Source organism: Ananas comosus, linkage group 22 (assembly GCF_001540865.1).
Source record: "Ananas comosus cultivar F153 linkage group 22, ASM154086v1, whole genome shotgun sequence".
In the NCBI taxonomy this organism is placed as follows: domain Eukaryota; kingdom Viridiplantae; phylum Streptophyta; class Magnoliopsida; order Poales; family Bromeliaceae; genus Ananas; species Ananas comosus.
This window is the reverse complement of record NC_033642.1, coordinates 8,466,319-8,479,276: the sequence shown is the minus strand read 5'-3', so window position 1 is coordinate 8,479,276 and position 12,958 is coordinate 8,466,319. Positions and strand designations below refer to the sequence as shown.

The following is a 12,958-nucleotide window of genomic DNA, read 5'->3' as shown; positions in this document are numbered from 1 at the left end:
ACAAATATTTTTAATAAGAGGACAAAAAAAAAAAGAAAGGGCTAGTGGTCAAGGCGAAGTTTTAATGCGGCAATAACTAATGCGTGTTAGGTCTATGCACGTCTCTTTAAATAAATAAAAGAAAAGGAAATGAAAAGGATTTTAGAGATTTGGAAAATTGATTTTGTGGGGTCCACCTGCCACACTTTGATAAGTAGAGTGAAAATTAATGAGTCCACGTGGCAGGAATGTTACATTTGTCCTAAATCCACACAAGTTGACAATGAAAAAAGGTCAGAAGATAATTTTTAAAAAAAACATAACATAAGAGAATTGGATTCAAGTCACCAGCAACTCACTTTTTGAAATTAAATAATTCAGATATTTAAGGCATGTTTATTTCGTCGAAAGTAAAGTTTAAATTACAATAGGCTTTTGGAGTCTGTCTACAATACTTTCGCAAGTACCGAAATCTCCGTACTTATAAATTATTTTCGATGATAAGACTTCTGATTTGACGTTCGGCTCCGTTACGTATAATCTACTTTATTGAAATTATCTGGAAACTAAATTTTATAATGTTTTAACATCATTTACTAAGCGATCAAAATGTTCCAAAAATGACTATTTTTTTTTAGAGATAGGTAGCACGCTACTTGCTTCGTTTATTTCATTTAGAAATAAACTTAGCTGGAAATATGAATCAACTAGGATTCGAACTTGGGTCTCGGGTATTAACCACCAAACTCTTTGCCACTTGTTCTAGGGACAGTTGGTAAAAAAAAAATGACTATTTTAACGACCAATGCGGCATGTTTTTAAGTTCAACGGTGTAGAAGTATCCAAATTATATGAAAATTTAATAGAAAATTCTACTTAATGTCAATAGCAAGATCAATACTTCCGATTTGAAATTTGAGTCCTTTATCATTATTTTTTATGAGATTTTTATTTTCAACCGTTCATTTTGAGACTACTCGTTCACTAGGCAAATGAAGTCAAAAAATTATAAAATTTGATTTCTAGATAGTTCCAAGAGCGTAGATCATGTCTAACGAAACCGATCACCGAATCGGACGTCCCATCATCGAAAACAACTTACAAATACGGAGGCCCCCGTACTTTCGAAAGCATAGGAGCCTAGTTCTAGACTCTTGAATAAAATAAAGTTCAAATAAAAATAATCTCTTTCGATGTTTATTTTTATGTTTGTGAAACTAAAGTTTTTTCGATTTTGTTTTTTGTTTGGCAAGAACTGAATGACACAAAAACGAAATTGTTTCAACGTTAATACTGCTCTCCAGTGAATCAAATAATAAAAATAAGCATTTACGACCAAAATTCACATCATCGCTCTCCAGTTCCGGTGAAACAAATATAGCACTATAACAACCCGACTCAGATACCACTATAAAACAACACAACACACTGTACATGTTACATTTGCAAGTAATCATACAAATCCATCTCATGCTCAAATTTTTATGTTTTCCCTGCAATAAGCTATCAATTTACTCTGCAAAATTGCATCTCCACTTTGCCCAGGTGAAAGCAACAAAATAGTATTTAAATCCCACAAAAGCCACAAGGGAAATCCACATCATTATTGATCTTTTGGAAAATCTCATCCAAGTACCAGAGGCCCTAATAAACATCACCTCATAAAGAAACAAGATATAAAGAAAATAAAATACAGAGGATTCTTAACTGAAAGAGAACTTTTGATGCATCCCATTTGCATATGTATAGATTAAAAGAAATAGAACGAAAATGAAACAATTGTTCCGAGCCAAAATTTACTGTTCTGCATTGATAGATGAATGGCCTGGCCCATCGTCTTGCTCCTCATGGCCATTCTCACTGTTTGTCGCCGTAAATCCTCGCCTTTCGTCGGCAGTCGCAGTGATGACAGGCATCCAAACATCGGCGGTGCTGCTCAAAAGAGACTGGACCTGCGGATCAGCCGCCATGGCCGACGATATCATCTTGTCGACATCGTCGAGCTTCGCCGATAACTTGTCCAACTCGGCAGCTATCTCCAACTATAAAGGTAGAAACGAATATGTAATACGAAAAGAATCCGGCTACGGTGCTTTTAAAAGTACCAAGCACTTGGCGCTTGTAAGTCTTTCGCCGTTAGATCTACCTTTTAACCATTTCCACACGTTAGATCATATTATTCAACCAACCATCCACTCAACCCTAAGAAAAACACTATCATCCTAACCGCACATCCCTTAATTCAAGGAACGAAAACCTACAAGCACCAATGACTTGGTACTTTGAAAAGCATAGAAGCTCAATTCATACGAAAATATTGTTTGGCCTAGCATCTATGACAGCTTGTAGCAAAAACAATTTCTAGATCTTTCACTGCAGAAAGGAAGCTGAAATGAACTTCTAAACTCCAAAAGTATGAGGTAAATTTTGAAGCTTGTGTGTTTGCTGTGCGGGAAGCTGTTTGGGGAGGAGGAGGATTTCGTTGTAAAAGCTATATGCTTTTTCAAAAAGTTATACTCAACAAACACTTCCCCAAAAACTACAATCAGGTAAAGCAAGCCATTATAATGATGTAACCATCAGTAATAAATCGCTGAATACCTCACCGAGATGTTTAGATGGCTTAGGTGGAACCTTTGAGACTTCCAACGCTAGTGCTTCTATTTTCGCCCGCAGTTCAACCTCTTCTTGGTTGCTCAGTGACTCAACCTGCATGAGTCATTATTCATAAGTTTGAAATTTTATCAAATCTCGCAACCGTTCGTCCGCAAGTTAGCTTTCTACGACAATGTTGCATGACATTTCATATCTGAAATTATGAGATAAATTTCATCCAAGAATTGTTATCGTACTTTTACGAGGTCAATTTCAAGTGGCTTGAGATTTGCGGCACATGATGAATGAGATAATATACTGTCATAGCAGTTATAAATAAAGCGTGGCTAACAAGCAGTTAATCTGATTAGCTTCAATGGCTTGAAGTGTTGAAAGGGACATTGCTCGAACAAAACCAAACGAAATTCGAATTAAACATTACTATTTGCACAAGCGACATATGCATACCAAACTTTAAAACGCGAAGAACAAAGTTAGAACTTAGAAGAAAGATATTTACATCAACAACAAGAAGTTATAAGCTTCAACAACAAGAAGAAGTTATAAGTTTCTTTACAATGTATTAATATGTTTTCATGAATCACCTAATGATTCATGCCCAGAATTAGCTGAGAAAAAGGAAAAATGTTATAAGATGATCGCCAAGCTGCCCAAAGAGCCATGAAAAATAGAATAGAAAAAGCAGACAACATAGTTAAGAAAATTCAGAGAACATTTTTTAGAGACAGAATTGTTATGTGAACTCATGGAAACAGGTAGCTTCCGAAACTTCTAGACAGGCATTGTAATAAATAACGAATAAAACTAATCGGAATTTCGTGGTGTTCTGGTCCATTTTCGTACTGTTCTTGTTCATGTGCCATTAGGTTATGTTGTGCGGACACGGATACGAGATAAGAATACACCACAATATGATACAATCATACAACAAATTATAAAAATCTTAGGATATGACGAGTAGGGGATACAGTAACAATTACTGAAGTTTGCCTTTCCAAGATTTGCAACCATATTGCTATCAATCTACTTATCAAATCTTATCTAAATAACCTCAAATTCAAAGCTAAGGGAATACGCGTAAACGAAATTAGTCAATTACAAGACTACGCTAAATGGATTGCCCTCATTGTAACATTAGAAATATTATTCCATCAAGCACGTTATTACGCTACTTTCCCCGCACCGCCGTGTCGGATCGTTGGCGCTGACCATTAATTCCAAAAGCTCGTGCTGTTTGAAAAATACAACCAATTCAGTTAAAACGCACATATACATCGTTTACAGGTTTCGATTGTGACTCAATCCAACCAGCCTCACGCCACTTCGAACATGACTCGGTTCGACTCAGCTTCACGCCATTTCGAACATAACTTGGTCCAACCTAACCTTCCGCCACAGGGCAGAATGCTGGCCTATTAAGCCAAACCGCTAGCTCAAAGGCTCGAACCCATCCCAAAAAAGCTTAAGCTGATAGATGGAGATATCCTCTACTCTATATACAAGTCGTGTTTTTTTTTTTTTTTGCTATCTAGTATGGGACTATTATTCTCAACACCACGTAAAACACAGCTAGGCACCCGGCATAACCCTAACCAACAGAGAATACGCCACTAGACTAGCATGCAGCACAAACAACTTCACGTGCCGGACACGACAGCACACGATGTGACACAAAACTAATCCACACACTAGAAAGAGGGTTGAAGTAGTTTTCGGCCGTATATGTACACCACACGATGTGACACAAAACTAATCCACATACTAGGAACAGGGGTGAAGTAGTTTTCGGCCGTACATGTCCACTTCCGTTGTTTGGTTCATCGTAAATTCACCTTCGGTCGAAAGTCGACACTCAAACTCTCACAAATTGCATAATTGACTTCGGTCCGCCCAATGCCGAAGTCAATTACAGAAGAAAAAAAGTGAGAAAAAGATTAATCTATACCTATACATTATTCTCCATAGAATTTGCCACATGACAGTTCCTCTTTCACCCTCGCCTTCTCTCCCCTTCTCACCCCTTCTCACTTTCTTATGCTTCGCCTTCCCACCTCTCATCTCCACTCGATGTTTCGTCTCCCCACCCACGCACTTTTCAATTAATGCGTTCACATAGTTTATTATCATCTAAACCACTCGCTTTCACAAAAAAAAAAGTAAAATAAAACCTTTTTATACTCTTTTTTCTCATACTATTTGTATTTATTTATGTCCCATGGCAAGTCAAAATTTTCAAATTTTTTATTTTATCTTCTACCTTTTATAGTATTAGTCCGCCGCAATGTGCGGATAACTTCACTAGTAATACATTAATTTATCTCTCACATCTCCACATTATATACAGATCAATTCCCCAAATTTCAACCTAAAAACATGTTTTTGAATCGCAAAATAAACTATAAAATATAAAATTATTCATCGAGTGTGATCAATCGAGCGCCAAATACGCTTCGATCTCCCTATAAATGATACAGATACGAAATGAACCGGAGAAAAAAAAACGATTAATTCGTGAATAAATTGGGAATAATTAAGCAGAATAAATAGATAACCTGTTCCAGGAGCGTGGATAAGAGATCGAATAATTGCGCGTCGGGTTTTGCTTCTTCCGCCATTTTCGTCCCTTTTCCCCCCTCTCGATCTCGCCCTTCTTCGTAATTTTATTTCTTATTCTTATTATCCGTTTTTGGTGAAAATGTAAGGAGACGCCCTCAACTATGGACAATTCTGAAATTGGCCCTTCTACTATGTACCTTACTAGCTTTAAAAAATGGTACATAAGTTATTTACCTAAAATATGGACAATTTCGAATTGTATCTAAACTTTCAAAATTTTAATTTTACTATTTATTTTTTAAAAATTATTTTATTTAGTCAGTTAATAGCACTTTTATTTTAAAATTTAAACTGATTATTTATTTTAATAAGTTTATAGTTGTGAGAATTGTTTTAAGCATAGTAACTAAATATGTAAATATAAGCACGTATTTAAGTTTTTAAATCAAAGTTAACTAACCCAAATCAAATAAATTAAAAGATTGAAAAATAAATCAAAGTTTTGAAAGATTGAATAGCTAAATTATAATAGTTTGTAGTTAAATAAGTTTCGATTCGACGATCGGCCATGTTAAGTATGATCTATATTATTATAACTATTTAGAAATCAAATTTCATAATAATATTTTGACGCTATTTACAAATAATCAAAGGGTCTAAAAAATAACTATTTTAACGGCCGATGTGGCATGCTAGTAAATTCAACAATGTAGAAAAATTCAATTTGTATGAAATTTTAAAAGAAAATTCTACTTAATATCAAAAGCAAAAAATAATACTTTCGATTTAAAATTTAAGTTTTTTATTATCTTTTTTATAAAATTTTTATTTTTAGTCGTTTATCTTGAGACTACTCATTCATTAGTCAAATGAAAAAAAAAAAATGCAATTTGATTTCTAAATAATTCTAATAGCATAAACTATGACTAACGGAGCCTACCGTGGAATTGGATATTTCACCATCGGAACAGATAAATTAACTGTTATTAATAAGCTAATTTAGCCATGAAATTTAACAAAATTTTTTGACTCGTTAATTATAAAATTCAAATTAAAAAAAATAGAAGAGTTAAGGGGCCTATTTTAGAAAGTTTATAGTAGAGGGGTCAACGTACCATTTGACCACTCATATGTTTCTCACAAAAATATCTTGTGTATGGGCCTGTTTGGTTACAATTAGGCCCAAATAGCTATGGGCTTAGGATTTTGGGTTGTGGGCTTGTTTGGGCCCATTTGCGTAGTGTTTGTAACAAAGAAACTCAGAGGTTGAAATGGACAAGCCGGAGAAGCCGCACCGTCTCCGGAGATCCGGCGTTTGGCGGGACGAAGCCAGGCATAGAAGTCGAATCTCACATCGCGCCTTTTCGTCCGACCGCGAGATGAGGTTGCACCTTTGCAGGCTCTGGGACGGTCGGAGCTCGCAACTTCACCACCCCCCTCGAGAAGTGTGTGGAGTCGAGAGCCGCTAGTTCGTCGCGGTGCGAATTTCGTCCAACCAGACATGCCCAGTTCCACTAACCATTCGATTATTTATGAGCATATAAAAGTTCAAAGATATATTCGACTCTATTATTGGGTCTATTGTCGAGTGTGCTGTACTGTTTGATAGGAGCTACAGCAGAATTAGATGTTCGTGACTACCGTTCAACTCTCTGACTGCAAAATCATATATTTTTGTCTTTTGTTACAACGAAAAGTTCAAAATTTTTCATTTCAAATGACTATGTATCTGATGGTTGGCAAAATTAAGTGGCCCCAAAATAAGAAGATAAGATGTAAGGCATCTTATCTTAGTAGTCCCACACCACTGGTCCACTACACTGTTACATTATGACTTGTTGAATTTATTACTGGCACATTAATAATTGAAGTTTCAAGTGTACTGCAAATTCATTCTTAGCCACTGAAAAAAGATGTGTCCTTTTTTTTTTTATAAAAACAATAATCCTTTTAATCCTGTTACTATCAAGTATGCTGGAAGAAACAAGTCATTTTATAAAATGAGATGAAATGTCCAATCCATGATTTTGTTTTTTATTTTTCACATTCAGGAATGGGATCAGAACATTTGAGATAATTCAAAGATGCGTGTCTAAGTAAAAAATATAAAAATTAAGTCACAGAACGAAAATTATGCAGGGCAACTCATATATTTCACTCAAAATAAAGTTGCTGGATTACACAGTATATTTTTTTTTAGATTTTAATAATAAAAAAAGTGATCTCTCAAAAAAAAAAAAAGAAGTGATATAATTAGTCGAGAAATATAAGTTATTGGATGATAAAGTTTATGAGATTACAATCAAATAATTAATAGTCATTATTCATACACGATACCACAGTTAATTTGTGTACGAACATGGTTAATGTGGGTGTCATTTCATTTTCAGAAATTTTAGTGGCATTTCTAATTATTAGTACTATTAATTTATTACAGTATAGCGACAGATCTATTTACATGTTCCTACCCACGAACAGATAAATACCAAATAGTTTAATAGTAAAAAATTGTAAAATAAGAGGCATAAAAGTTTAAATAAATAAGTTTAAACAAATAATATTTATTGAGTACAAAAAGGTCCTCCAAAGTGTGGCATGTTAGTGGATTCTTGTCAGATAAATGAGAATATCTGATTATTTTTTTAAAACAATTGTGAGATGTCCTTTGTCAAAATCCAGTGATTTTTGTATTTGAATAAGAACAACCTTACACTCTAGGTTTGTAATAAGTGTCATATGTGACTCAAAATTTAGTTATCGACTTTAATTTCGGGCTCTCGATTTGTCGATAATTTTGTAATGCGATAAAAATTATGAACGAAAAAATAGATGCCTATGATAAGTAGGGGAGAGTTCGGGTATGAATCAAATTTCAAATCCGTTAAGAAATCTGTTTTTTCTTTTTGCCCTATATGTGATACAGCATATTGTACTTACAAATTCTGTACTTTTTTTTTTATAATGAAGTTCTCTTATTTTTCACCTGTGATTTTTTTCTTGCAAAGAATTTCTCACGTAAATCTTTATGTCTCATTCAAACTCTGTGGATTTTTTGACATTTGGATTCTTTTGTTTTTTGTTTTTTTTTTTTGTACAAATGACCATTGTAAAATTATAATTGTAGAAATGATTCTCTAGTTATCCACACAAGCATCATGATCTATTGAAAATATTAAGTTAAGGACAGTTATTTATTTACCATATTTTAAAATATGATAAAAAAAATTTATTTATGCAATTATAATTTTAGAGGGTCATTTACAATTTTTTTTAGAAAGATAAATACCAAAAAAAAGGTTAATTGTATATAGCTTCGTATAAATATAGTGAATTGTAAATATATTCCTACGAAATTTAACTTTTTTATGTTATCCCTGTAAAAAATCTATAATATTCATATTTGTCTCTCTGTTTTGTTACCATTAGCGAACTATTTATCTTTTAACTGCAGATAAATAAAATGTCAATTTTTCCATAACAAATATATCTCTCAAAAAATTCAACTATTATAATCGTGCAGAAATATTCTCCCAAGAACTTTTTAATGATCATTTTCTTCCTCATTCTCTCTCTTTTTAAAACTCAACCTAATCCACTATTATTGCAATCTTTTCTCTCACTTATTTTCTCCAAAATCTTTTATTTTGAGCAAAATAAGAAAAACCTATACAGAAAATTGAATAGAAAAGCAACACGCATTCGACATGGACGAAGCAACATGCGTCGTGGATGAATCAGGATTAAGTATTTTATTTATAATTAATTAAAATTTTCTAACGGATTCGAACAATAGAATCATATTTTAAAATAATAATTTGTTTAAAAAATAATATAAAAAATTAAATTTTATAAAAAAGAAAAAGAAAAAAGCCCCAGATTCCTAACTCTGTCAACAGCTGATGCAGACAGCAGAGTCGAGTTTGTCTACGGCGCTTGTTGTCATCTTTTACTTTATTGGACTTCAAGCAAAGTTATCAAACGGACTTTTTTCAAAAATAATCCTGTAAAATTTTGTATTTGCCAAATTAATTCTGTAAAAATTTTATTTGTTAAATTAACCCTCCTCTCGCCACGTGGGCGCCACGTCAGAGATTTTTTAAAAAGACGGTGAATCGTTCACCGTCTTTGATATTTATTGTGAAGGCGGTGAATGGTTCACCGTCTTTATAAGACGGTGGACCATTCACCGTTTTTAGTACAAATCTCTATTCTACACAAATCTTTCCAAGTCCATAATATGGTGTCCTTGATAAGACGATGAATCGTTCTCCGTCTTCTCGAGGGTACAGAAACGGCGGACTTGAGAGGGCGGAAAGGGAAAAGAGCGGAAAGAAAAATTTTGTACTAAAGACGGTGAATGGTTCACCGCCTTTAGAAGGCGGTGAACCATTCACCGCTTTTACAACAAAAATTACAAAGATGGTGAACGATTCACCGTTTTTTTGAGGAATTCCTGACGTGGCGCCCACGTGGCGAAAGGAGGATTAGTTTTACAAATAAAATTTTGGTAGAATTATTTTGCCAAAATCGAATTTCTGGAAGGTTATTTTATAAAAAAGCCCTTATCAAACACGTCCTCAATTATCCAAATCAATTAATTTTTTTTTTTTTTAAATGAACACTTCCTAAAAAGGTTTTTTGTTCTCACGAAGTTAATTATCGCCTAGAGAGGATTGAGTCAAGCTCAAAGATGACATATCACATATTAATCAATCAATCAATACATGATAGCAACAAAGAACCACCCAATGATAAACAATTGAGGATTAATCGCATTATTATTATTATTATTATTATTACTACTATTAGTGGGTTGAAAATATTGTTCAAATTTTATTTTAGTCCTCAATTTTTTTCTTTACTATTGAGTTTTTTTAAAATTTTTTATTTAGAATAAACTTCAAATATTGCCCCGTAGTTTGGTATTTTCTCACTTTAATACCCCATGGTTTAAAATGTATTAAGTTAGTGTCATGTTGTTTCATATTTATCTTTTCGTCAGCTTTTTCATTAATATTTCGTTAAATTATATATAAAAAACTTCAGATACTCCGCATAAATTTATCGGATATTCACTTTAGTACTCTTTAGTTTTAAATTTGTTACTAATTTAACGAAAAAATTTGGTAGAATCGATAATAAAAAAATAAAAAAGAAACTACATGGCACTAAATTATACATTTTAAACCATATGGCACTAAAGTGAGAAACTGTGAAACCACATTGGTGGTATTAAAAGTTTTCTCTTTTATTTAATTTGATTAAGTCTCAGCTGTTAATTTTTTACTTTAACTTTAAAATTTATATTCATTCGGCACATTTAAAAGAGGCCAATTTCCATAAAAAAATCACCAGTTTTGTGCTTTTGCAAAAATGAGTCACATTTTTCGATTTTGCAGATTCGGACCGGAATTTTAGCCGCCTGACCAAAATGCCCCTCGTCTACATTCGCCGCTCGCGTATTTCCTGAGATTCGGCCACCCTAACGCACGGTCCTGACGGACATTAAATGCGTCCTTTTTATTTCACACATCGGAAACCTGGCTCTCATCGGAATCTGGACCAAATCGGTCCTGCTGTTTGCTGTTTGGTTTTAAGAAATTAAATTTGCTGAAGTTACCGATAGTAGCCCAGTCAAACTCTGAGTTTCTATATTTTAAAAGCCCAAAAATATTAATAATTATATAAATTTGTAGTCGTCAAATTGCTTTAAAATTTGTGCATATCAGTAAAATAAAGCTGATATTAGAGTTCAATTTTGAGGGACAAAAAATTTATAAGCATCGTTGGAAATCGTGCGGATGGGTGCCATGTGGCCCATCCAGCGGCCACCTATGAAAGTAAAAAAAAAAAAAAAAGGAAAAAGAAAAAAAGAGTTGTCCGATGTTTTAGCCTCCGTTTGGTTGGGGGTTAAAGAGGTGGAATAACTCTTTAACCCCCATTTTATCTCCAAATACTTCTAACAATGGGTGGGATTAGCTAATCCCACCTCAAATGGGTTATTCCGGGTTAGCTAACTCCACCTAACCCCACAAAATTCCAACCAAATATTATTTTCTATTTATAATAATTCACTATCCTTTTTATTCCACCTATTCCAATCAAATATTATTTTTCACTATCCTGAATTAACTCCAATTTCTAACTAAACATAAAAATACTTTAACTCAATCTTAACTCTAAACTTAACTCTATTTCTAAAATAATTAGTTTTTTTTTAATCCCAAATCAAACGGTAGCTGAGAGAAAGAGAGAAAGAGAGAGCAGTAGAGGAAAAGGAAAAGCCGCCACCGTCCCCAAATTATTAGTTTGGGGAAGGTGACCACAAAATTTTTATCCAATTTTGAGAGTACACTCTCCCCAACAAAAGAACATGGTGGGGCGGGGAAAGAGCCACACTAAAATTTATCAGAATTATTATTTATTTATTTATTTATTATTATCATTATTATTATTATTATTATTATTTTTTTGTAAAAACGCCACCATACTTTTCCAAATTTCCACGTCACCCTCGTCGGTGCTTTATCGATACCCTTTCCAGTTTCGAGTCACAGCAACCAAAAAATAAAAAGGGGCCTCAATCCGCGCGCACCACCACTTTTTGCGAAGGTAAAGTTGTAATTTCGGCGAAATCCAGGGGCCTTGCTGAAATTCTGCTTTTTGCCCGGTTGGCGAAAAGTAACATCCAAATTTCTCGAAATTTATGCGGACAATTTACGCAACATAATTTTTATTTTTTAATTTTTAATTTTTTAATTTTTTAATTTTTACTCTTTTTTTGAAATTCAAATCTCAGAGGCTTGCACAGTAACAACAGTATATATGGTAATGCACATTTTGGGGGGCACGTTGCTGTTTTTACGAAAATGCCCCTGCTTTTCTCTCTTTATTTCCATTAAGTTGGATATGTACAACGTTGTCCAATACTCTAACCTCGTTTTGTTTCCAACAAAAATAATATTTTTATTATTATACATATTTTTTTTGCAATAAATTATTTTTTTTATGAGCCAAAACTATATTATATATTTTATAGAAGCATTAATTATATATAAGTAAAGTATGAATCAAAATTATATAAAAACTATTAGATTTTATCCTTAATATATAAAACTAAAGATATTTTTTTTGAAAAAAAAAAACAATCGCCGCATATTACTGTTACTTTTAAATCAGCTCAAGCTGACATATATATATATATATATATATATATATATATATATATATATATATATATATATATATATATCGAATTTATTTATTTTTGTCATTTGGCTTATAAAATTATTTCTATTTTCATTAGTTTTTCTAATATTGAATTTAATAATTTAAAGGGTGAAGAATATTATTTTTTATATTTTAAAAGCTCAAAAAAATTTATAACTCTTATAATTTCATCTTTTCTAATTCTATAAAATTAAAATGGTGATCGTTATTGCTTCTGGATACATATGCAATTGTATTTTATTATAAAATGTTGTATGCAACTAATAAAAAAAAAGAAAAAAAGAAGTTTGAGTAGCTATTTCATAATTGCCTATAATCTAGGAGGTCCCTATACATTTTCAAAAGAAAAAATTTTTAAAAATAATAATGAATCTCGTAACCGCGGAAAGTAAATGTAATTAAAGGCTAATTAAGACCGCGCCGTTTCGCTAATCCAGTGTCAGTGGCAAAACCGCAATAAATCCTAAAAACCCTGCCCCATTTCGAACGACCGCCTCGGTCGCAGCGCAATAAATTACACTCTGACCCCTCCACTCCTCGATGGTCTCAGCGACATCCCCCTTTTCTTATTATCTCA

The 12,958-nt window shown here is 33.0% G+C and overlaps 1 protein-coding gene across 1 annotated transcript; it reads right to left on the bottom strand.

Annotated features, from left to right (window-relative positions):
* On the bottom strand, positions 1,540–5,283 carry LOC109727364. Its single transcript, XM_020257464.1, has 3 exons — positions 5,148–5,283; positions 2,581–2,688; positions 1,540–2,021 (listed from the first exon to the last, which is right to left on the bottom strand). Exons 1-3 carry the CDS (start codon positions 5,208–5,210, stop codon positions 1,776–1,778), a joined length of 417 nt encoding a protein of 138 aa, XP_020113053.1. The 5' UTR covers positions 5,211–5,283; the 3' UTR covers positions 1,540–1,775.